Source organism: Monodelphis domestica, chromosome 7, assembly GCF_027887165.1.
Source record: "Monodelphis domestica isolate mMonDom1 chromosome 7, mMonDom1.pri, whole genome shotgun sequence".
NCBI classification, from domain to species: Eukaryota; Metazoa; Chordata; class Mammalia; order Didelphimorphia; family Didelphidae; genus Monodelphis; species Monodelphis domestica.
This window is the reverse complement of record NC_077233.1, coordinates 132,403,639-132,428,726: the sequence shown is the minus strand read 5'-3', so window position 1 is coordinate 132,428,726 and position 25,088 is coordinate 132,403,639. Positions and strand designations below refer to the sequence as shown.

General features: G+C 37.7%; 1 protein-coding gene across 1 annotated transcript in view; it reads right to left on the bottom strand.

The window, feature by feature from the left end:
* Positions 1–5,574: 5,574 nt before the first annotated feature.
* HS3ST4 (heparan sulfate-glucosamine 3-sulfotransferase 4) overlaps positions 5,575–25,088 on the bottom strand; it is a 458,553-nt gene continuing 439,039 nt past the window's right edge. The window contains exon 2 of the mRNA XM_001370332.3: positions 5,575–10,975. Within this exon, the coding sequence (XP_001370369.2) occupies positions 10,339–10,975 (637 nt within the window). The 3' untranslated portion in view covers positions 5,575–10,338. The remainder of the gene's footprint in view (positions 10,976–25,088) is intronic.

Genomic DNA, 25,088 nt, shown 5'->3' with positions numbered 1-25,088 from the left:
GCCTTAGAACCAATACACAGTATTGATTCTAAGATGGAAGGTAAGGGTTAAAAAAAAAGGTTGGAAGACTCTTAGTTAGTCCAACACTCTCATTTTATTGAAGAGGATTCTGAGGTCCAGAGATTAGGATTGACTTGTCCATGGTTACAGTGAATTAATATTAGAGCCAGGATTTGGACTAGGCCTCCTAACTTCTAACTCCAGGGTTTTTTAATAAAAAGGGAAAGAAATGCTTAATGTAAATATGGCATTTAGAAGGTCAATCACTCTTCAAAGTGATTTATGGAAGAGGCCTTTTGTGAAGGCAGGGGATTGACCAGTTGAAATTCTGTAGACTCTGAAAGGTTATGAATGTTTGAATTCATGAATCTCTTGGTTCTTCCATCCTTGAGTAAGGATGGATGGAAGTACAAGGGGAAGATCTAGGGTTAAGAAAAGGAATAATAAGGGGAAATGTTAGTCAGAGAGGTAAGGTAGCACAAGTATAAAATTTACATAAATCTCTTCTTAAAGCCAATGGTATTTGTGTATTATGGCTATGATTTTTTTTTCCTTTATGGATCTAGGTATCTCACACTATCAACATTTTTATTTCCTAACTATGATGGAAACCTTGGCTTGGACTAAGTTTATTGTTCATGAGGTCTTAAAATACCAAAGAAAGCTTTAATTCTATTCCATTCCTAGGCAACTTCTCTAATAAACATTAATGGCTGTAACTAGATTGTCTATCAAAATCCTGCCCTACACACTAGCATTTCAGTGGTAGGTATTCTAGGATAAGGATTCTAGAATTCCATGTGCAAGTGGTCCTGGGATCTTAAAACTTAGGTCAAAGAACTTCAGGTTTTGGAAGGAATACTAAGCCTGGATCCAGTGCTGATAGCTATGTCTATTGCCTTAGGAATGCTCTAGTCCAATGTCATAACACATGAAGGGTGACCACTAGTTGAATTGGGCTGTGGGGAATTCACTTAGTACCCAAAGAAACATGTGGAGATGTGGAGAACTTTTTATGTGGATTGTTGTTGGCAAAGAATGACTACAATAGTTGGGCTCAGCATAGTCTAATGGAAAGAATACTAGACTAAGAAAGAACTGAGTTCTTTGGTTCTCTCAGGAGAAGAAATTCCTTCTTTTTTTTAAGCCTTACTTTCTGTTTTGGTGACAACTCTAAGACAGAAGGGTAAGGGCTAGGCAGATGGGGTTAAGTGACTTGGCCAGGATCAAAAGCTAGGAAGTGGCAGAGGTTAGATTTGAACCCAGGTCATCCCAACTCCAGGCCTGGTGCTCTGTCTATTGTGCCACCTAGCTTGCCCCTAGGAACTTCCTTTTACCAATAGAGGTTTGTACCTGCTCTGATGCACCTTAGAAAGATGCATTAAAAAAGTCTTAGAAAGTTGCCTGGAGCAAATTAAGGGATTTGCTCACTCACAAGGCAAGTCAGAGGTAGGATTCAAACTTAGGTCATCTCAACTTCAAAATCAGATTTCTTTCTCCCACACAAAGTTGACTTTCATGAATAATGGTTAGCATTTATATAGTCCTTTAAGATTTACAAACAATTTTCTACTCTATCTCATTTAATCTCAAAACAACCCTATAAAGTATTACATGTATTATTATCCTATCAACCCCACAGGGTTACAGAGGAAACATTTATAAACTTCAACATGATATATAAATGTTAGCTATTATTATTATTATAATTATTGTTGTTGTTCAATCTACCATGATGCTGTTTCCATCCTAAACTCAGCTAGGGATAAGCCTATGCCATTTGTGCTACCACTGAATATTCCAGGGCCATATAACAAAGACTGAGCTTCTTGTTTTGTTATAGCTACCCATGGGGGACAAGATGAGTATGACTAGCTGCTGACTCTCTTTTGGCTTTGATCCACAGAGCTCCCTAATTCTTCTTTGATGGGTCTTACCTTGCCTGAACTCCAAGACTCCAATCATCCCCCACCCAAGTCTATTTCCAGAAACAAATTTAGGGAGAAAAAAAATATACATATGTATGTATGTGTTCATATACACATATGTATATGTACATATACAGGCACACATATATAAATATATTGATATAGATGTATACTAGATGTATACTTTTATGCCTATATCTACATATATGTGTGTATACATGTGTACATACTTATAACTAGACATGCAGAAAAATCGAGAGAGATGGATAGACTGATGGATAGATAGATAGATAGATAGATAGATAGATAGATAGATAGATAGATAGATAGATAGATAGATAGATAGATAGATAGATGGATGCATGGATGGATGGATGGATGGATGGATGGATGGATGGATGGATGGATGGATGGATGGATGGATGGATGGATAGATGGATGGATGGATGGATGGATGGATAGATGGATGGACTGACAGATAGATAGATGGATGGATAGATAGATGGATAGATAGATGGATGGATGGATGGATGATGGATGGATAGATAGATAGATAGATAGATAGATGGATGGATGGATGGATGGATAGATGGATGGACTGACAGATAAATAGATAGATGGATGGATACATACTTACAAACATATATATATATACATAAATACATAAATACATGCATACATAGATCCTGATGGGTGAGTATATATCTTTGCTTCTCTCAAGTTACTATAAAAACCATCCTGATTTGACAGTCCTTTCCCAGGGTCATTCATCCATGATTCCTTCTTCTTATGGTCACTATTATAGGGTCACAGATATCAGAACTGGAAGTAAATTTAGTCCTCTATAAAAACTTTTTTTTAATAGGTGAGGAAATCAAAGGCAGATAGAAGTAAGTCAACCAAGAAGTCTAGGGTGATAGAGTCCTGAACCTGGAGTATGAAGACCTTTGTCTCAGTTCTGCTACATATGTGTGTGTATCCTATCCAAAAATTTATTTCTATGAGACTTAGTTTCTGCATCTATACAATAAGAAAGTTTAGATTAGACAATCACTAAAGGCCATTGCAGCAGTAATATTCTAAGATTCCAAGGAAAATAGCAGAGTCAGAATCTGAACCCAGGAGTTTTCATTCCAGAGTGAGGAGTCTTTTTGGATATGTGACACTCATGCTCAAATATAAAGTTTTAATCTTCACTCAGAGACTTAGGAAAAACACACAACTTTTGATAAAATATGAACTCCTTGAAGGAAAGGACTATATCACTTTTTCGTTTTTGTATCTCCATTTTGTAGGATACTGCCTGGCACATTGTAGGTGATGAACAAATGTATCTGGCTGGTTGAGTGCAGTGGTGGATTTAATCTGGAAGACTTAAATTCAAATCTGGCCTTAGATACTTCTTATATGTGTGACCCTAAGCAAGTCACTGAATTTGTCCACATCTATTTCTTCATCTGTAAAATAGGGATAAAACAGCATCTTTCATCTACTGTTGTTATGAAGGTATAATGAGATAATATTCTTAAAGCATTTTGTAAACTTTAAAAGCAAATTATGAAAGCTAGTTATCATTATTGTTGCTGTTCATTAATTTCCTTGGTCCATCTTAAAAATGTTTGTCTTCTGTACAGGAAATCAGACAGCATAGCCAGCCATCATGCAAAGTATATACATCCTACAATAATGCTAGGAATTCTGGAAATTCTAGGAAGTATTTTTCAAGTGACAGTGGTTATCCAATTCCATTTTGTCACATGCCATTTGCTGGGCCATTTTCCAAGGCCCCCAGACTACCAGGAAAGCAGAAGTTGCTCTTATTTTCCTTTAGCTTGCCCCCAATTCCACCTCTCTATTTGACAATTATATTGAGTAAAAAAAAATAGAAATATTATCTGGAGTCTAGAATTTGGAGTACAGGAATGATTGGCTAGATTAGTGGTATGGTCTGGATAACTTAAAACCCCTACCTTGGGAATCATAAAACCTGGCTTTGAATTCTGACTCTACCCCTTATCTATAGGCCCTTGGCCAAGTCATTCATCCACCAAATGAGAGTTGGACAAGACAATCCCAAAGGTCTCTTAAAATTCAGTAACAATGATATATTTTTATAGAGATTTCTGGTTTACAAAGTGCTTTACATGTATTATCCAATCAGATAGTCACAACTTTGTGAAATACTATTCTTACCCCCATTTTACAGAAGAGGAAATGTAGGCCAAGAAAGGTCAAATGATTTGACCACACAGGGTCTCACAGGAAGTCTTTGTATGAATTTAGATTGAAATCTTGATCTTCCTAACATCCCATAAAATATGCACAATATGTCATAGAGCAGCGATGGTGAACCTTTTAGAGACCAACTACCCAAACTACAAATCTCATACCACATGTGAGACCCCCACCTTGCCCCAGACAGGGGAGGGAGAAAGTGCTCCCTTTGGGCTGCTGGGTAGAGGGATGGGTGATTGGAGAAATGTCCTCAGGCATTTGTGGAAAGGGGGAAGGGAGCCTCCCCCTCTGGCACGCTCCAGTGCACATGTCATAGGTTCATTAACATGGTTGTAGAATCTCTTATTAAAACAACAACAGCAAAATGTTTTATGTACCTGCTATTTTCAGGACACTATTATAGTGACCAAGGGTAGAAAGGCAAAAGCAAGATGGTCATTATTCTTCAAGAGCTTTCATTGAATCAGGGTTGGAATGAATGGGAAGACATAAACATAAACAGAGAATTTGAAGAGGGAGAGAACATTGATAATCAGTGGGTAAATGAAGATTTCATGAAAGAGGTGAAGTTCAAAATCATATCATTTTATGAGGAGCTGGTTTGTCTGAGAGTAGACAAAGGAGGATGGGATCCAAAACATTAAAAGGGGAAAAATTACAGAATAATAAAATGGAATGAGATCCTAAGGGCTCTGCAGTCCAACCCAACTTCAGTACCTGTCAGAAACATTAGAATCTAGATGATTATTTTAATATTTATTATTAATACGAATAAGAGAGGCAGCTTGATATGGTGGATAGAGAATTAAGGATGACTAGTATTTCAAATCCTGCCACTGGCTATATAATTCTGAGTAAGCTGCTTGACCTTTAAGTATACCAAATAATTCTAAGACCATAAGATACAGAAAAGGGTAGAGGGAATTTCCTCAGTGGAAGCTCCCTACCAGTGAAGTCACAGCTCCAGTCTTATTCCCAATAATAACAACATATCACATTTAAATGATGTCTGAAGGTTCACAAAGGAGCCATTGGTGCAATTTCATTACCTCTTCTACCAATGAGAGTTGTGTTTTCAAGAAAAGTGGGAGGATAGACATGAATAGGAATGTATAGAGATTAGGGATCACCACATAAGTTAAAGAAATGGAGTTATCTTAATTCTGGAATATCTGTTTCTCAGTGGTATTTGTCATCACCTTCCTCCAGGGGTTATCTCCAATTTATCCTGTATATATCTTGTATGTATACAGTTCTTTGTGTATTACCTCCCCATTAGCCTGTGAGGTCCTTCACACCTAAAATCATCATCTTATGCTTTGTAACTCCCTCAGGGGATAGCAGAGTGTCCTTCCTACCCATAGTAGACTCTATTAGTATCAGAGGCTTTAGTGCAAGAACTTAGACATAATCTCATTTAACCACATCATTTATTAGATGATGAAAGAGGTTAGCCCCCACCAGGAAGCCAAAGAGGTCTCAAAGATAGAAAATAATAAAACTAGGATTCAATGGGTAGCCACTTTTCCCAGTGTGTTTCCATTATAAGTCTGGTGAAATGAACTGAGTTGACAGGAACAAGACAGTGGAAGCACCAATGATTTGATACCTCTTTTTTATACTTTCAAGACCTGGCAGAGATTTGGGAAATTAATTCTTTTAAGTCTAATGTCTCCTCAGGGGCTATATGCCCAAGTGATAGATCAGGTTCTGAGCTCTATCTTAGCACTGGGCTTTATGCAGAAGGTTAAGACCCAGGATCCTAGGATAGATTTCAGGTGGTAGCCGAATCTGAATGGGGAAAAACATATTTTTATTTAATAAAATTTGTTTCCTATGTAATCCTATGTGTTTTATTGTGTGTATTTAAGAACATTCTGAGGAGGGATCCATAAGTTTCACCTGATAGTCAAAAGGGTCAAAGATTAAAAAAAAAAGGTTAAGATCTCCTGGGCTAGAGTCTGAGTATCAGGGACTTCAGCAGAATGTAATCTCCTAGAGGGCAGGGACTATTTCATTTTTGTCTCCTCGTAACTGGCACCCAGGACAGTGCTATAGTGCTTGACATATAATAGACACTTAATAAATGTTGATTGGTTTATTGATTGTTTGCTTGTACCTTAGGCAAGGTTCATGTGCAAAGGCTAATGATCAATGGAGCCCAGAGATATGGCTGCCACAATGTTTTATTAAATAGAGCTGGCTGGTTCAGATTTAAAGTTTGAGATGGTCGTCTCCTTCTGGTACAGAACAATACAGAAAAAAAGAGGCCTGTATGGCAGAACTGTCAGCAGCACACATCGTTTGGAAGGCTGAATTCTCCATTCCCAGCCCTGAACCACCCGATAGCAGCCTTTCCAGAACAGTGAATCATCCACGCAGCTTGTAGAAAATTAAACATAATTTATGCTTTGCTAATTGAAATCAAATACAAAATTCAATCTCCTGTGGGTTGCAATGCTGACATTTAAAGAGGAAAGAAAAAAGTTATTAACCCAACTCTCCTTCTGCAGGTGGGGAACGCCCACCTAGCTAGGAAATAATTCCTTTTGTCAAGGGTCTCATATAAAATAAAGGCAGTTTGGGCTTAGCAGATCCCTTTAGGGGCCATGGAAGATGAAACCAAAGTCAATAATGTGGAAAGCAGGACTTAACCATATAAAATTTTGTATTTCCTTTTGGAATCTGGATCTTTCAGAAATGTCCCCAAATGGACACTTGAAAAATTAATGAATCTCCCTCTCCCTCCCCTTACAACACCTCTGAAGAATGGCTCCCTATTCTCCTGCCTCTGAAGTCGAGAGAGACCCTTTCCAGGGAGGTTCTCGAGGAAAAGACATTTGGCAAGGGCAGTTATAGCCTTGAATCTCTTCTGCCACTAAGAAGGTGATAGTTAGCCTTTGACCAAAGGACCTGGTTTTTTTAAAAAAAAAATCTTTTTTCTTTTCAATATACAGAAAAAAGAGATTTTTTTTTCATTTCATCTAAACACTGGGATAGGTCTTATTGAGTCACTAAGCACTTTAACTCTCCCTGGACCACAGGGATATAACCTAAATAAAGAAGAAATCCTTGGAGGGACAGGAAGGAAGAAGCAATACAAGTTACAAGCACCCTGGGCCATGTTTTTAATCCCTGGGAGTCAAATCGAATACCCAGGCCTTATCACACCTGGCCCAGAATGGGCTCTCTTCTTAAACCTTCCTGAAGAAACCAAGATTGGAGGGAGGCTGAGCAGGCAAGGGAAGTGATGGTCTCAATAAACAATCTGAGTTCTTCTTCTGGAGCACTTGATCCAAACCTGATTGCAAATGCATGATTTTTCCTTGTCCTATAAATCAATATTTTCCTAGATAGGAAGAATGGTCTGGGAGAAGGGAGTTGGGCCAGATGTGGTAAGAGGACTGAGCTAACACTGTCCCTAATCTGGGGTGGATCATAGGATTTTGAATTAGAAAGGCTCTTAGAAATGATCTAATTCAAATTTATGTTTGGCAGAAAAGAAAATTTTGACACCCATAGAAGGGAAAGGGCTTGTTTAAGATATTGTAAAAAGCATTCCTCCCTTGGATGTGAGTCAGCCTCTAATGGTCCTTCCAACTCAAAGCTTCTAAACTATAGGTTCTGAATGGAGGATCCCCCAAGATAGGGAGAAAAGGGCAGCTGGGATTCTTGTCTAAGCAGATACTTCCTGATACCTGTTAAATAAGAAACCTACAGTTGCCCAGTTACCATCTGGACTCATGAAAGCCCAAGTCTGCCTCTGGAGTAGGCTAACACTCGATAGATTGCTCTTAGGTCCTTAATCATACTCCAAAACTCAGAGGCTGACTTACTTTGGGTCTCTTCCATTAGGGGGTTGATTTCCCAAGAGCAGAAAGGGAGTGGGGAGTGGGGAAGAGGAGGGCAAAAGACAAGATCTTTTTTTATAATGGGTCATATGAGCAGCTAATAGTGCAAACTTCTTGACCCTGTTACATTTAAGGTTTTTTTTTTCTTTCAAATATTCACATACTACATGTTATATATATATATTTACACATATTATTATTTTTCTATATCTTATTTATATCTTCTTTTTGGTAATAAAGGTGTTTCTATTGCCTTCAGCTCAATAGGAACTTTCTTGTCTGAAAAAATAATTCTCATTTATAAGGCTGTGTTCCAGTTGGATATACTAAATTAGGCACAAGTCCATTCTTTGTCAGAACTGTATGGGACAGAGAAAGCCATGGCCCCAGACTCCATCTTCCCCCCTGAGCATGGCTTTGTAAAATATTCCCAAGAGCCTCTTTGCCTTCTACTGTATCCAGATCCATGAGGCAAAGCAAGTGTCAGGCTCCAAAGGAGAATGCAGCTGGGACTATCCAGCTTGTCGAGAGGGTGGGTGCAAGTGCATTGGAAACTGGGGAGACTAAAAGAAATGCTATCAGAACCCATTAATCAGGTTGCATTCCATTTTTATAACAACACAGTTTTCATTTAGCGGGAGAAATGACATTTTAATAACATCTGAGAAAAATTAAACTCATCCCCACTACATATTTTCAGTTTTACTGGAACGATTTCTGGTTTTGTCGGCCTGTGGAAAAGTGCTTTGTGTCAAACGCTGTGTTTTAATTGGATCACGCTAATGGGAATGGACATTTTATTCAGCCACACCTGATGTGCGCAGTCCTATTTCTGGTCCACCCCCTCAAAGTCTGACAAATGAAGTTAGCTCTTTTGAATCTGACAATGGCCAGCAGCAGCAAGCTGGCCTGAGCCACCTAGATAAAACTGGCCTCTCTCCCTCCCCAAGCTATCCAGTGCCATTTGCCTCAATTCTAGTGGCTTCAAGACCTGGAAGTACCCAGGGGCTTACATATAGTGGCCTGTATAGACAGCACCAATTTCAGAGCATCAATGTGTCTCATGCCCCAGGCCCTTGGGGGAGAGGGGAGGGAAGAGGTGAAGAAGCATGCCTTATGGGTGACAGGCTACAGCTGCCTGGCCCTGAGCATCAGAATAAATAAAAGATTTGGAAAATCCTATCCAGAAGCAGCATGGCACATTCTGTCTTCCTGAGGAAATAGATTTCCCCTCTCATCTCCAATCAAAAGAGGATTGGACAGTCTTAGTTTTGAAACCACTTCAGGAATCTTGCAAGGACTGAGAGGCCACTCTGCTGCTTGCCAGTGGATGGCCTCTCTGCTTCTAAAATGAGTGGACATTCTAAGCTTAACTCCTCAATCCTTTAGAAGAGGAAGTCCTATTCCCTGATAGCTCTCTAGAAGCAATCTAGGCTCTCCTACAATAGGCAGAGAGGAGGTGGCCCTGAAGAGCAGACTTATCTCAATGAGGAATATTTCTTTTTTCCCCCAACATCAAGGATGATCAGGATACACAAGAGGATTTTCAGTAGGAAACTGAAGACCTCTGGCATGCCAGACTCATCCTTCAATCTCAGGGTCAGAGTTCCCCAGGGCCATTTTGTCTTTCCCACAGACAGGTATGATCCCTTTCTCCCCTCCCCATGAACAGCCACTTGAAGCCTCTGAGGACTCCTAGTTAGTGGGGATAAATATGCCTGTGCAAGGAATAAGGAAATGAGGTTATTTGAAGGGTAAGGAGTTGTCAACAAGGGATAAATCAGATACCCTAATTGGATGGAAGGTGGGTTTTTTTTTCCAACCAAAGTCCCCCCTTTTTAACATGACTTTTGGTAAGTGAGTGTGTGTGTGAGAGAGAGAAGTGTGAGAAGTGTGTGTGGGGGGCAGGGTATCTTTCTGATTGCCCTCATACTGTTCTAGTCAGTGACATTTACTAGCTGAAACTTAGGCGCTGGGTCTCTGCTGGAGTCAGGTTAATCATGTGCTGGCTGTAAAAAGCAGACATTTGTTTGCCTTTGGGGGCTGCACTGGAAGCAATCTCCCACTTACTCCTTCCTCACACTCTTCTGATTCTGGTTAACCAGATATGAGGGAGAACTGAAGGGGGGAGACCCAAAAAGAAGACCTCCTAACTGCTCAGACATTAAGGTTTCATCTCTGAAGGGGTGGGAACCCAGAAACCTGACCAAGGATGGAGAGCTGCCTGGCACTCAGGCTGTGGCCATAAGTGCTCTTGGGAGTTTCACATCTTAGACAGTGATTCACCCCAAACTATCAGATTATTTTCCCCAGAATTTCTGGCCTCATTTGTCACTTTCCTCCTGTTCCCACTGGAAATCTTGACCTGTCATTTGGTAAAACATAACATTGAAGGGTCTGTAAAACTTCCGCAGTCTGTGGATCACATCTGGATCAATCCTGGGGTGAGTCCGCCCCTTGCTTTTGCCCAAGCACCTTGGGGCACTGCTGTCCTCTGGCTTCTTCAAACAAGGGAACCCCTTGGTTTTGTTGAAGTAGAAATGTTTCTCAGTCACCACCCGTTTGAGGCCAAGGAAATCCTGCACTTTGGCCATCTCCCCGGCAGGGTCCACAATAAGCCTTTCACCGCTGACAAAGAGCATCTGAGACAGGGGAAAATATTGAAGCCAGTTTTCCAAGTGCAGAGCATAGATCCCAATGCGGATGGCACTCCAGGAGGCATCAATCAGCCCCAGGGTCCGGTTTTTGAAGGCTAGCACTTCAAAGGTAGGAATCTCTGGTTTCTTGGATAGGGTCTGTGTGTAATCAGAGATTGCCCGAGTCACAGGGTTCCTCACAACCACAATCAGCTTGGTATCCTTAGCCATGGAGTGGATGCGTTTGGGGGCTTCATTAGTTACAAAGTAACTTGGGGTTTTCTCCATTGTTATCTGCCCCTCCAGTGTCTTGGGCATTACATTTCTGGAATGGAAAAGGAGAAAGAGTTGTTATTCCCATTCATAATTTACTTTCCCTATGCCCCACACCCAGCACATAATCTTTGAGATGAAAGAATGGCAGACAGCCAAAGAAACTGACCCATCTTAGAATCCTAATTTTAAAACTGGGAGAGACTTTAATATACAGAGCCAGAGCTGACACAGAACTTATTGGCCACCAGCCCCAAAGAATGCCATCTCCACTCTAGTCATCACCCTTACCTCCTCCCATTGCCAACTTCATAATCTGACCCCAGAACTATCCTGGACTCTCACTGCTGAACTTTCAACTTATCTTGCCCAGAACCAGGACTTCGCCATGCTAAATAAGCTCCAAACCAGATCTCCTGACTGGTGGCAACCTTCTCCCCTTACCCCCTTCCCCTTTTCCTCTTATGTGTCCACTTCCTCCATTAGAATGTGAGCTCCCTGAGGGCAGGGACGTTCTTGCTTACATGAATTTAAATTCCTATTGCTTAGAATAGTGTCAAACATCTTAAATATATAATAAGTTCCTTCTCCTTCTCCTCCCCTACCCCATCTCTGTCTTTCTCTATCCTATGAATTAAATTTAAAAGCTGTAGGTTAATATAAAATATTAAAATATAGGAAATGGGATGTTGGAGTTGGCAGGAAAATTAGAAGGAAAATGTCAGAATTTGAGGCAATTTTGGGACATAAAATGCCAGAATATAAAATGTTGGAGCTGGAAGGAACCTTAGAATACAAGATTTTAAATCTGTAAGGGAAACATAATGTTAGAGCAACATAAAATGTTAGACCATAGGATGTTATTGCTGGAAAGATTCTTAAAGATCACTTAGCCCAACACCACCACTTTAGAGAAGCCATTAAAGGTGAAATGACTCGCTCACAGTTACACAGAAAACTAGTGGCAGAGCCGGGATTAAAACTCCAGTCTCCTGCTTTACAAAGACTATTACTTGCTCCAGTGTTTTCTTTTAAAGTGTCAATCTTTTTGGTAAGAGTTTTAAGAAATCAAAGTTTCAGCATCATTTATCCCCCTACCCCCAATCAGAGAATGGCAAGTCTATCAGGTGTTAAAGCTGGGCTCAGTAACATATTATACAGTCAATTTGCCATAGGCATATGTAGACAAAAGTTAATTGACAATAAACCTGTACAATACCTGTCTGTACAGCAGGCCATCTGCTACCATTTGCTCAATTAAGTCTATTCACTTCTGAGCCCTGCTCCAAAGTGGTACATTTAGGATTACACAAGACCTTTTTGTTATGATGACATGCTTTTAAATGTCTCAACTAATAAAACTTAATACGAAAGAAGATCCCCTAGCTTCTCCTACCATAATTAAATTTATTTACTATCTGGTGAGTGAGGAAAGAACGACTTTTCTTTTATCTCTAATTCGCATGCTCTGTCAATAATTAATTGCTACTGGGTATGAAGCTTCCTAAGTAAGCACTTTTATTAGGCAAAAGAAATTTGCCTAGCAGATAAATTAACATGTAGCTAGACTTTCTTTGAGAGGGTATAATAATTCTGTAACATGAAACTTTCTGATCAAAGCAACTGCACCAACCAAGATCAGAAATTCATGAATTGAAGAGATGGCTTCCCTCCAAATCTTTCAGGCTAATTTCATATATGTTAAATTGTTTTTGTCTTCACTCATTTTAATTTTTGTTTAAGAAAATTTCACATAAGCAGAATTAGAAAAAATGTGGAATAATATCCCTGTTTTATTGAAGGGTTAACAAAGACCTTTGCTGGAAAGTAGAACCCAATGTAAAGAATGTTAAATTTGAATTTTGAAGATCTTAGCTCAAATCCTATTTTGATAATTCCTTAAGTGTCCTTGAGCAAGTCACAATCCCTCTAGGTCATCAATCTCTCATCTGTAAAATGAGAGAATTGGCTTAGTAGATATTAAGAATTCCTTCAAATTCTAAAATACTACCAAAATGCTATGATGTTATAATCCAAGGTAAAGGAATGTTTCCTAGGCTTGGGAGTCAAGAGACTCAGATTAAAATCCAAGTTCTTAAATTTCAACTCAATAGCCATGGAATCATAGACAATTTGATGCATCTCACTGAGTCTCAGGTCCCTCATCTGTGAAACAGTAGAGAATCTTTGTCCTATGACACATGATCATTTTGAGGAAAGCCTTTTATAAACTTTAAAGGTTTAAAACCCTCTTATTAATTTGTCATCAATAAGGCTAAGGATAGCATTTGAGTCTTCTAACTTTTACTAAGGCAAGGGCAATAGACTAGATAAAGCCTTGGGTCTTACCATTCTAAGTTTAAGTGTCTATGATCCTAGTCCTATGCAAAATTCAAAATGAATGAAGTAACAGTAAGGTCAGGCTCCATTTGGAGAATTGATGCACTGATGTGTTTCCCAGTTCAAGGGTTTTTTTAGAAAACAGCTAATAGTAGTTTATGTTCCAACATTTTCACTAAGAGGTTCAACTGAGTAACCTGAGTTCACTTCATTCTAGGGATTCAGAGAAAGAGCAACAACAAACATTCTAGGTCATTGAATTTAGGAGAACTTGGTATAATAGAAAACAGGCCAGACTAGACAGATGAAGAAATGAGTTCTTGTCTCAGCTCTGCCGCTTGCTGTTGTGACGCTGGGCAAGTCATATAGTCTTTCTAAGACTCAGTATTCTCATCTGTAAAATGAGTTTAATAATAACTTCCCTTCTTGCCTTAGAGGACCATTCTGATAAATAGATGTTTATGAATGGGTTTTTAAACCTACAAAGTTCTATACAGGGAGGGGAGGGGGAGGGGGGTGTTGTTGTTGTTTGTTGTTCCTGTTATTATCAATCATTCTAGTAGAGAAATGAGACACTGATAAAAATAATTACATTATAAAATATTATGTAATAAATATATTAGAGAGTTACAATCTTCTATTTCCATTTAAAAAGGAAGGTAAGTAGCAAATCTTATGACCCCTTAAAATATGTCTTAAAACCTGAGGCAGGAGCTGTCCTTGGTACCTCTAGAAGTAGCTAGGTCTAATAAATGCATTTAACTCTTTTGGAGACTGGTATAGATGTAAAGACCAACCAACTAATGAGTTAATAAATTATAGCCTTGGTGCTATCACGTACTCGCTGCATAATTTTTAATAAGTCATTTCCTCATTTTAAAATTTCATTTCATTTTTTCAGTTGTCAAACATTTATTTTTCCTCAACACCAACCCCTCCAAACATTTTGGCTAGAGACAGGGGCAGTGGGGAGTGGGGTGGTGGGAGTGAGAAAGAAAAAGAAAGCCTACATAACAAAGAAATATAACCAAGCCTATTGTAATGGAGGGAAAAGAAATGGAGTCTCCCATCACTAATTTCAGGACCAGAGTGAGGTAGAGATGGAATATAGCCAAGGGATGAAGAGAAGGGATAGATTGGGTTTCCCTTTCTCTTTCCCAGGTAAACCCCACACTAGTTGCCTTCAGAATCACAGATGGTGTTCCCTCAGAGACTTGATTGAAACAAAGTTTAAGACAGACAGCTCCTCTCTCTCTCTGTGGAGGAAAAGTAAATTTCTTCCCCCTAAACTCCCAGTCTTCTTTCTTGAACACTATGAAGCAGACTCTTGATTTAGGAAATGACTATTTATTCTAAAGAACATGTAAAAGGTAAGGCAAGTGAGTTGCTGGATAAGGAGATTGGGAAGGAGGGAAATAGGAAGTCCCTAATAATAATTGAATCCCTTCTCCCCAAATCCTGCAGGGTCAGGTTTTGTCTGCCTGACCCCCCTGGGTTCAATTGTGAGAGTTGTCCTGACTTTTAGCTGTCCTAGCTATTATCAAATTCAAAGGACTGCCTAGAGAGATTCAGAGGAGGATCTTCTTATGGTTAATGGCTTTCAGGCAAAGTCCTATTCACTCTGGTTTGTCTTCACTGGATACTGGAGTCAGGTTTCACAGGAGGATGCTCCAGGCGGAGAGGTCTGCTCAGATCATCCTCTCTGGTAGGCTTCCCAAAGAGAAGTGAGTTCAACTGTCTGGATCTTCTCAGTTCCTCTCTTCTTCCTTTGGAATTCTTTCTCCTTCCTGCCCCTCCCCCATTCAAAATGGTCTTTCAGTATGATGAATCTGCTTATCTTCTTCCTCTGGAAGATTAAGTCTAAGTTTCTTCTCTTATACTATATAACAAAGAAATATAATCAAGCCACACAAATTTGATATTGGCATGTCTAAAAATGCATTTCTCATTCTGTATATTAGTGCCACACATCTCAGGCAGAAAGCAGGGAGCATTTTTCATTGCCAGTGTTCTATAATTATGGCTGACGATTGCAAAGATCAGAGTCCTTAAGTTTTTTGAGATGGTTCCTTTTTGTAATGTTGATATTATATTATAAAATAGTTTTTTTTAGTTTTGCTCACCCTACATCAGTTGATATGTTTTCTGAGTTTTCTCTGAAATGGGCTTTCTCTTCACATATTCATATATCATAATTGCCTCATCCATTCCTCAAAAGATGAGCAATTCATTGTTTTCCATTACAAAAAGAGCTCCTGTAAATATTTTTGTGGAAGTGGGAGATTTTGCTCTTTTTAAAAATCTCTCTGAGGTATAGACCTAGTAGTGGCATTACTAGGTCAAAGGATGTGCACAGATTAGTTATTTTGGGGCATAGTTCCAAACTGCTTTTTAGAATGCCTTGGTCCACTTTACAGTTCCACTAAAGTACATCAGTGTGCCTGTTTTTCTGCAACCCTTCCAACAATGTATTTGTCATTTTCCTTTAAAAAAAATCTTTGCCTTTCTGATAGGTATGAAGTGAAATTTCAGAGTTAATTTATGTTTCCCTAATTACTATTGATTTGAAGAATTTGTTCATATGGCTAAAGACATAATGGATTTCGGATCCTGAAAACTGCTTCTTCATATGTTTAGGCCATTTGTTAACTCATTCTTTTAAATTTAAGTTATTTCCTTATATATCTGAGAAATGAGACTTTTACCAGAGAGATTTGCCATGAGTATTTTCTTCAGTTAATCCAATATATTAATATTAGCTATGTTAGATTTATTTGGACTAAAACTTCTAATTATATGCAATTAAAATTGTTGATTTTATCTTTTTTATGTTCCTCTGTATCCCATGTTAGGTCATTAACTCTTGTCCTATCCATAGACCTGAAAGGTAATTTCATCTTTGTTCTCCTTCAGTTTATGATGTCACCCTTCATGTGTACATCAAATATTCACTTGGAGCTTTGATCTAAATCTAATTTATGCCAGACATGTGCCCATTTTTTTCCCTGTTGCTTTTGTCAAATACTGAGTCCTGACACCAGTAGCTAGGGTCTTTGGACTTACCAAATACTAGGCTTTTACATTCATTTACTTAATTACATTGTGCATATAATCTGTTCTTCATGGACCTCTACTTTTTTAACCAGTACCAAACTGCTTTGATAGTTATTGTTTTGTAGTCTGAGATGTTACTATTAGCCTTTATTCCTGCTATTTAAGTTTCCTTTGAGATTCTTTACCTTTTGTTCTTCCATAATTTCATTATAATTTTTAAATTTCTAGACTTTTTTTGATGGGTAAGGTACTGAATAACCAAATTAATGTTTATAGTATTTTTATTTTTATTATATAAGTTTGGCTTACTCAAGAGCAAGTAATACTTTTCCAATTATTTCTGTTTTTATTTCCCTAAACAATGTTTTATATTATTCATATAGTTCTTGTGTATGTCTTGGTCAATGTTTTCCTAAATATTTATAAATTCTGTAGTGATTTTAAATTTAACTTCTATTTCTATGCCTTCTTCCTGAGTGTTGTTGATAATATACATACAGATTCAGATGAACTTAATATGAGAGAAACAATATTAATTTATATAAGATGCAGAATTCAAAACCTATACCTTTGCTGGCCATTATTTATTTAGATTAATTTTTGGTTGATATTCTAGAGTTTTCTAAATGTGTCATATCATCTGCAAAAATGCAATCATTTTATTTCTTATTTATCTATGCTTATTTCTTTAATACATTTTATTCTTGCCCTGGATAGTATTTTCTAATGCTCTATCCAATAATATTGACAATGGAAATCTTTGCTTTACCTGGGATTTTATTGTAAAAGACTCTAATTATCACCATTATTTATACTTATAATTCTTTGTTTTATATATATATATATATATCATTTCATATGCTAAGTAATGATCTATCTATTCCTGTATTTTCTGGTATTTTTTGTTTTTAGTTCATTGATCTATTCATTTTTACAAAATCACTTCTTTAGTTTCAGTTTCTTCATCTATAAGATAAAGGTGTTAGGTTGAGTAACTTTTCAAATCCCTTCCAACTCTTATATTTTGTTTTCTATGTATTAATATCCCATGCCCTTTGGGGTAGCAGTCTAGTGAAGTAGAAAGGCTATTGGGCTTAGAGTCAAGAAAGAAGTGGGTTTAAATCCTCTCTCTAACTCAAGTTCCTTGCCCTTAGAAATATATCAGTGAACCTCTCTGAGCCTCAGTTCTATGATCTGTAAAATGAGGATAATTATATTTGTAATATTTACCTCATAAAATTCTTAGAAGTGAATGGCATAATGTAGATAAAGCACTTTTAAAACCCTAAAACTTTAAAGCTATAAAACTATGAGCAATTATTATCATTCCTTTAATCTCCAACCTTCTATATTCTGAGGTTTCTTCTAGACCTAGCATTCTGGGCTCTATGTTCTATAGTGCCTTCTGGCTGTGCTGTGTTATTTATTGCATGTTTACTGTATGTGTAGTTTGTTCCTAGTTCCTAAAGAGAATGATAATGGAAACCTATGGTATAGCTGAGGAAGTCATATGGGAATACAAAACCTCATCGGGGTCAGGCTGCTTTGGAAATTACTGCTAAATCAACAGATGAAATTTAAGCTTTTCTTTCCATGTTTCACCCAGTCATTCTAGAGGATTCTAGAGGATTAATTTGTATGTAACCACCAAACAAATAAACAAACAAACAAAAAAGGAAATGCTTCTTTTTTCCATGAAACTCACCCAGAATCCAGACTTACCTATTTGTCAGGGACTAACCATTGCTCCCTGCTCTGTTGAGTCAATAAAATCTAAAACCAGACTTTATCAAGTGCTAGTTCTTAGTGTGATCTGCTAAACCTGGTCGTGCACTCAGCTAACTCCAATCACCCACAGACAAACAAAGCCTGGTGAAGTTTCCTTAGAGTACTCTACCCTTCTATAAATATAAGACAAATGTAAATCCCATAAGAAGAACTGCCAAGAAGTTATATGAACTCACAAAAAGAAATGCAGGATGAGAATATGAATGCGGGAATTCCCCAGGTATTGACCTTGTCTCAATTTTCTGTCTGTGACACTACACAGGCTCTTCCACAAAAATATGGCCAGTCAGTCTTTTCTAGATTACAAGTGTGAATGCTTCTATACTCTTTCAATCACTTCCCTTGCAGCAGTGTGAAGTGGTAAGTAATTCTGCCTCTGTGCCTCACAATTATGTATTGCTTTGTGGATTAAAAGCTCACTGCAGTCATGCCTTCATAAGCTCAGAGATTTAGAGTTAGAAAGGACCTAACACCTCCCTTTAAGCCCCAGGAAGCTTGAGAATCTTGACGAATGCATTAATGGTAAGAAGCAAAATCAGCACTTGAACCCAATACTGCCCAACATAAAATTCCTATAAATTTTGGTTCATATAAGGTAGTGCCAGAAATAGCCCTAGTAATTATAGACTATGGCAAGACAAGACTTGACATCATACTTCAGTTAATTGTCTAAGGTTGCATCCCTCATCTTTCCTTTTTAGCAGATAAGTTTACAACCAAGTCCAACTCTAGGTCTTTTTAAATGAACTTTGTTAACTGATAGCTCACCTTTTCCCTATTCTATTCTTGTACACTAGACCTTTCTTAGAATGCTATTCACTAGAACTAGGAATTCAATACAAAGTGGGCATACCTTATAAATCACAGGATCATAGATTTAGAGTTTGACAAGAACTTATCAGCCATTTAGTACACACACACACACACACACACATGTGCGCACACTTGCATGTATAATATAACTACATTGATCCTGACCTTGACTTTTTATTTACTCATTAATGACCTTTTTAACAAGCTCTGTGCTGGGCACTGTTCCTGGTGGATGATATAAGTCCACTTCATGGTAAGCAGCTCAATCCTTTCCCATCTGCTTCTGAATTGACCACTCAAATGAATTGATTTCTCAAAGATTCTATAGTCAATGATCTCTTAACTACCAAATCCTCTTTTCAGTCTTCATTTTTCTTGATCTTTCTGTGACATTTGCACTTTTGACCAGAACCTCATCCTAGACACTTTCTTCTCTGCCCAGGCTGTCTCCCTTCCTAGATTTCCAGTCTTTCGACATATTGCTCCACTCTATGCTCCCTTCTATAATCTAGCCATACAAGTATACATTCTGTTTGTCACATAGAATTTGTCTTCAATCTCAACATTTTCAAGAGCTATTCCCTCTTCCTTCACCACCACCAACTCAAATGGTTGACAGAGACAACCTCTGACTCCTGGAATTCTTTTACTTTATAATTACTATTAAGATTTACCTCAAGTACTCCTTCTTGTATACAGCAACCTTCCCTGGTTCACCCAGCTGCTTATGTCTTTTACCCTAAGGCTACCTTCTATCAGCTCTGTATTTATCTGGTACATAATTATTAAGCATATAATATCTACCTTATTAGAATTTAAGGTCCTTTGGAACATAGGCTGTTTTATTTCCCTTTGTATCTTCAGTACTAATTACAATGCCTGGCACACAGTGAGAACTTTTCATAAATCCTTGTAGAATGATTCTCTGTCATAGCACTACTGGTCCTCCTCCTGTCTCTATGAACATTTATTCTAACTCTTCTTTACTGGACTATTATCTTTGTCACACCCTCTATGTATGAGTATGCCCCAGGGTTCTGTCTTCTCTCTCCCTGTACTCTCTTGGTGATTTTTTCAGTTCTACTGGGTTCAACTGTCATCTCTATGCAGATGACTCCTAGATCTATATATTCAGCATTCATCTATGTCCAGAGCTCCAACTCTGCCTCACCAGTGTCTGACATCTCCACTTGGATGTCCTATAACCATCTCAAACTCAACATGTCCAAAATAGAACTCATTACTTTTCCCTGAAAATGTATTCTTTTCCCTTGCAACTTTATTTCTGTCTTCAGCATGATCACCCTTCCAGACACCAAGATTCACAATCTAAAGGCAACTTCAACTTTTCATTCTCACTTGTCTCCCATATCCAATCAATTATCAAGTCCTGTTGATTTAAGTTCCCTGAGAATATGGGGGTAAGGATGGATGAATAAACCATTAAATCCATTTTGCACTTAAAATCTCTCTGACATAATTTTTAATGGTATCATTATCCCCAAAGCTCCATTACTGTAGTATTAGACTATTAGTTCCCTGAGGGTAGAAGCTATGTTGGTGATCCAGGAATACTCCAAATGACAACAGAGTAATAATCTCTTAATCAACCTACACATATCTTACAGGAAGTAAACAGTTTTATAAGTACTTGGTGACAGCTAAGCTTTATAAGGCTCTTATCAGTAAAGTAAGATATTGAGGCTAATACACATGTGAAAAGTGTGTGGTGAAAGAATAAAAGAATGTAAGACAAATCTGCCAAGGTGTATTATCATAACCCTACATTCCCTTCTTTATATGATGTAGGCATTTAGCTTAGCCTGTAAGAACCAGCAACAGGAACATTTCTGACACTAGTGACCTGACATTGATTGATCATCTCAGTCTCATTAAACCAATTTCCTGCAGCAGAAACTGTGTTTTTCTACAGGAATTAAATGTAACTAGGGGAATTTTCCCCATGCGGTGTTGTGGCATCCCATCCTTTTATAGCCTGTATGAGTTTGCACATTTTCCAAGGAATGTGTCCTTTCAGGACAGTCCCAGAGAAATGTACCTTGTCTATTTGTTACCATAAGATCAAGAATTCTGAAATAGGTTTTCTGAGAGTATCTTTATCTATGGGTAGTGGGAAGGAACCAATGGAATGGACTTGAGGGTACAGAATATTGAGATGTAATGATAGTGGTGAAAATCAGACCCCAAGAAGGTAAATTTTTCTATTGTCTGAGAGTGAATCTCTAAGATACTACCTGTTGTCTTTTAAGTAATAATGACTGGGAGAAAAAGAAAGTATTTTCACAAAAGTCTTTTGTTTCTTAGGGCCTACAGTACTGACTATGAAGCCAAGTTTATTCAGTCAATAATATTGTCTGAAAAAATGCATTTCCAATTACCTCTTTGGAACTTTAATCATCTAACAGCCATGTCTCTGGTATTCTCGGTATCTTTATCTGTCCTGAAAATCAGCCAGCGGCCTGAGGCAATAATAACTTTCAACAGGTAAGGCAGAAGGGCTCTATGTTTTTAGATGCCCCAGATAGGGACTTCATGGAACAGATAAAGAGTGAGAAACATTAAGGAGTAGTCAATCTGAGGCATGCAGTTACCCTGGAGGCCTAGCCACATATAGCAAGCCAACTATGTTTGGGTTCTGAGTAATATTTATCTGGGAAACAGTGTTCTTCAGTACAACCATATGGTGTGAGAACAATGTGTCTGGGCTTGGAATAGCTCTTTAACAGTATCTTGGGTGCTCATCGCAAACATAACACTAGCATCAGCACCTTGGCCAGAAGCAAACAACCATTGCATAGGATTACAGAGCTGATACTACAACCCTGAATGTTTATTAGACACTGTCCAACTAGATTTATCCAGCCTCATTTTGTATGTATGACTATGCTCATTACAATATTGCACTTATACATTTTTGGTATTATTCCCTTCTGAATAGAATCTTATAGTGTAAATAGACAGGCAATTAGGAGATCTAGGTTCTAGTCACAGTTATGTCATTTACTAGTTATATCATCTTGGGAAATTTCCTTGTCTTCTCAGGGACTCAGTTGCATTCTCTTTTACATGGAGGAGAGGTACAATCTGGCTTCTAAGGTCCTTTGCAGCTCAAACATTCTATAATGTATCAGTTGCCACTGAGCGTCCAGAAGCCCCAGGAATTCGAGCAAGATCTAGCTATGCAGTGCAATTTGTGATATTTCTCTCTGGGGCCCCCTCAAGTGCAGCAAATGGACAATATCATGAATATCAAGGGGGAGAGTGATCATGAATATTAGACATGAAGTGGTTATTCTCAATTGAAGGGTCAATGGCACATATTGCCCTTGGTCTGTCTGAATTAAAGGAACGTGGGACATCTTTAAATTCCCCAAATACATTATCCAGCTGAACAAATGGGTCATAAATTAGAAATATTCTTTCTCAAAGACTCCTGATGAAATGGAATCAAAGGACAGGGATAGAGGATGGTTAGAGCAGGGGAAGAGTGCAGGGAGACCCCAGTCTTACAGCATATCACCATTTTCCCCTAGTATATACCTGTCAAATAATCAAGATCAAGAAGTTATTTATAAAAGTTGAAGCTATTTAAGATGTAATTTTAGGAGTCCTTTAAATATCTCTAAAGATCATCAGGAGAAAAGGTGAGTGAAAATTCATAATTTAAATGTGGGTCTGAGGAGGAGGAGTAGAGTGCACTGGGCTGCATTCCTCTAAACATCTATTATTATTAAGAAGTTTCCCTTTAGATCTGGGAAATTTTGCTATTCTGTAATAACCTTTTATTGATCCAAATTCTTCCCTTTTAGTCTATATACAGGGCTAGATAGCAATTAATAAGAAAATGATCTGGCAAGTCTACTGGACCACAGACTTAATATGAGTACAACAATAACTAACATTTCTATAGCATTATAAGTTATTAAGTCACTCAAGGAAGAGTGCCCAAACAGAGTCCTCCTCAGATGATAACACTGATAATACTAATAACTTTTTGCAAATACATAGATTTTTGCTGTCCATTGAATGCTTCCTTCACAATAAGCCTATGAGGTGAGTAGTGTGTTGTTATTCACATTTAATAGAAGAAGATGAAAGAGCATGTAAGTGACTTGCCCACAGGCACTCAGGAAGTAAGTAATACTAATGCCTCTCTACTTCAATTCCAATGTTCCTTTCATTATACCTTACCAAATATTTTAAAAAGATTTTTAATGATTAAAAATAAATATCATCCAATAATCTTTACTCTGTACAAAATATTTATTCTCAGTAATTTTTCAGCTATAAAGAGCTGACAACAAAGTCAATGCCCATTGGTTGGAGGAATGACCCTGCAAGTTGTGGTTCATGAATGTAATAAGGTATTACAAGGCTATGAAAAAGGATGATTACGATGAACACTGAGATCGAGAATTATATGACTGGTGAAAAGTGAAGTAAGAAAAACCAGGAAAAATGTATATATGCAGTACTTACAACATAAATGGAAAGAATGAAAATAATAATAAAACAATCAAAACTGAATTCTGGGAAATTATAATGATCAAGTGTTACCATTAAAATAGAAGTATTGGAAAGTATATCCCTTGGAGATTTATTATTATTTTTTTTTGCTGACGTAGGTATGAAACATTGCATATGATTCTATGCTTTGTCAATATATCACTTAACATTTTTTTTCTGAATTGTCCCCTGAATCTTTTGTATTCTCTGTTATAAGGGATGGCTTTTTCTGGGAGAAAAAAATGGAAGAGGTATATGTATTGAAAAACATAGGTAGGGAGCAGCTGGGTAGCTCAGTGGATTGAGAGCCAGGCCTAGAGACAGGAGGTCCTAGGTTCAAATCTGGCCTCAGACACTTCCCAGCCATGTGACCTTGGGCAAGTCACTTAACCCACATTGCCTAGCCCTTACCACTCTTCTGCCTTGGAGCCAATACACAGTATTGACTCCAAGATGGAAGGTAAGGTTAAAAAAAAAAGAAAAAGAAAAACATAGGTGATACAAAAACAAAAAGGATCAATATTTTTTTAACATTCAGAGTTTTTGGAGGAGATATGAATTAGACTAATATTTCTGGAAAAAAATTGAAATCATCACTGAAACACTATTAAAGTGTGCATACCCTTTGAACTAACTATACCATAAGTAGATCTATACCCTAAATAAATTAAAGAAAAAGGAAAATGACCCATATGTTTAAAATATTTATATCATTTCTTTTCATAGCAGTCAAAAAATTGGATAACAAGGGTAATGGCTGACAAAACTATGATACATCAATATAATGAAATACATTTATGGCATAAGAAATAACTAAATGTACAGTTTCAGAGGAAATTAGGAAGATCTCCATGAACTGATACAAAATAAAGTTAGTAGAACTAGAAGAAAATTTTGCATATTGATAACAACATTATATATATAGAAGTAACTTGAAACAATTTTAGAGCTCTGACTAAGGCAAAGACAAACCATGAGTACAAAGGACTGAAGATAAATTATGTCATGCATCACTTGCCAAAGAGATAGACTTAAAACCCAAAATGAAGCATATATTTTTGGACATGGACAATTGTACAAATTTGTCTTCCTATATGTTATGTATATTTAGTGAGAGAATTTTTTTTAATCTTCTTCTTGGGGGAATGGAGCAATAGGAGGGAAAGATAATGAATGCTCATAAAATAAATATAAAACTAGATTTTTGATGGTTCTGCCAGTGAAGTGAAGTCTCTAGGAAAGCTTTCAGTATCTACCTAATTTTGCCCTGCTGTGGGTATCAGCTTGGTTAAATGCAAAGATGTCCATTGTCAGAAGGTTAATGAATTCTTCTGGCCACAGGTATTCATGAAGACCATCTGTGAACATATGGAGGGGTCATAATCTTGTTCATATAGAGAGTACCATCACTATATGAATCTTTTGATGAAGAAGGAAAACAGACTTGGATGAACAAAAAAGAGGAAGGAGAAGAGGATGATGATGACACATTATTAGGATCTTAAATTATAGGGGAGCTGATCAAACAATGACCATTTACTGAATACTTACTAAGTGTCAGAGCCCTTTGCTAGTTAACATGGTAACTAGGGAAGTGTCCAATAGGATGCCTTACTTTAAGAAGCTTATGGACTAATAGGAAA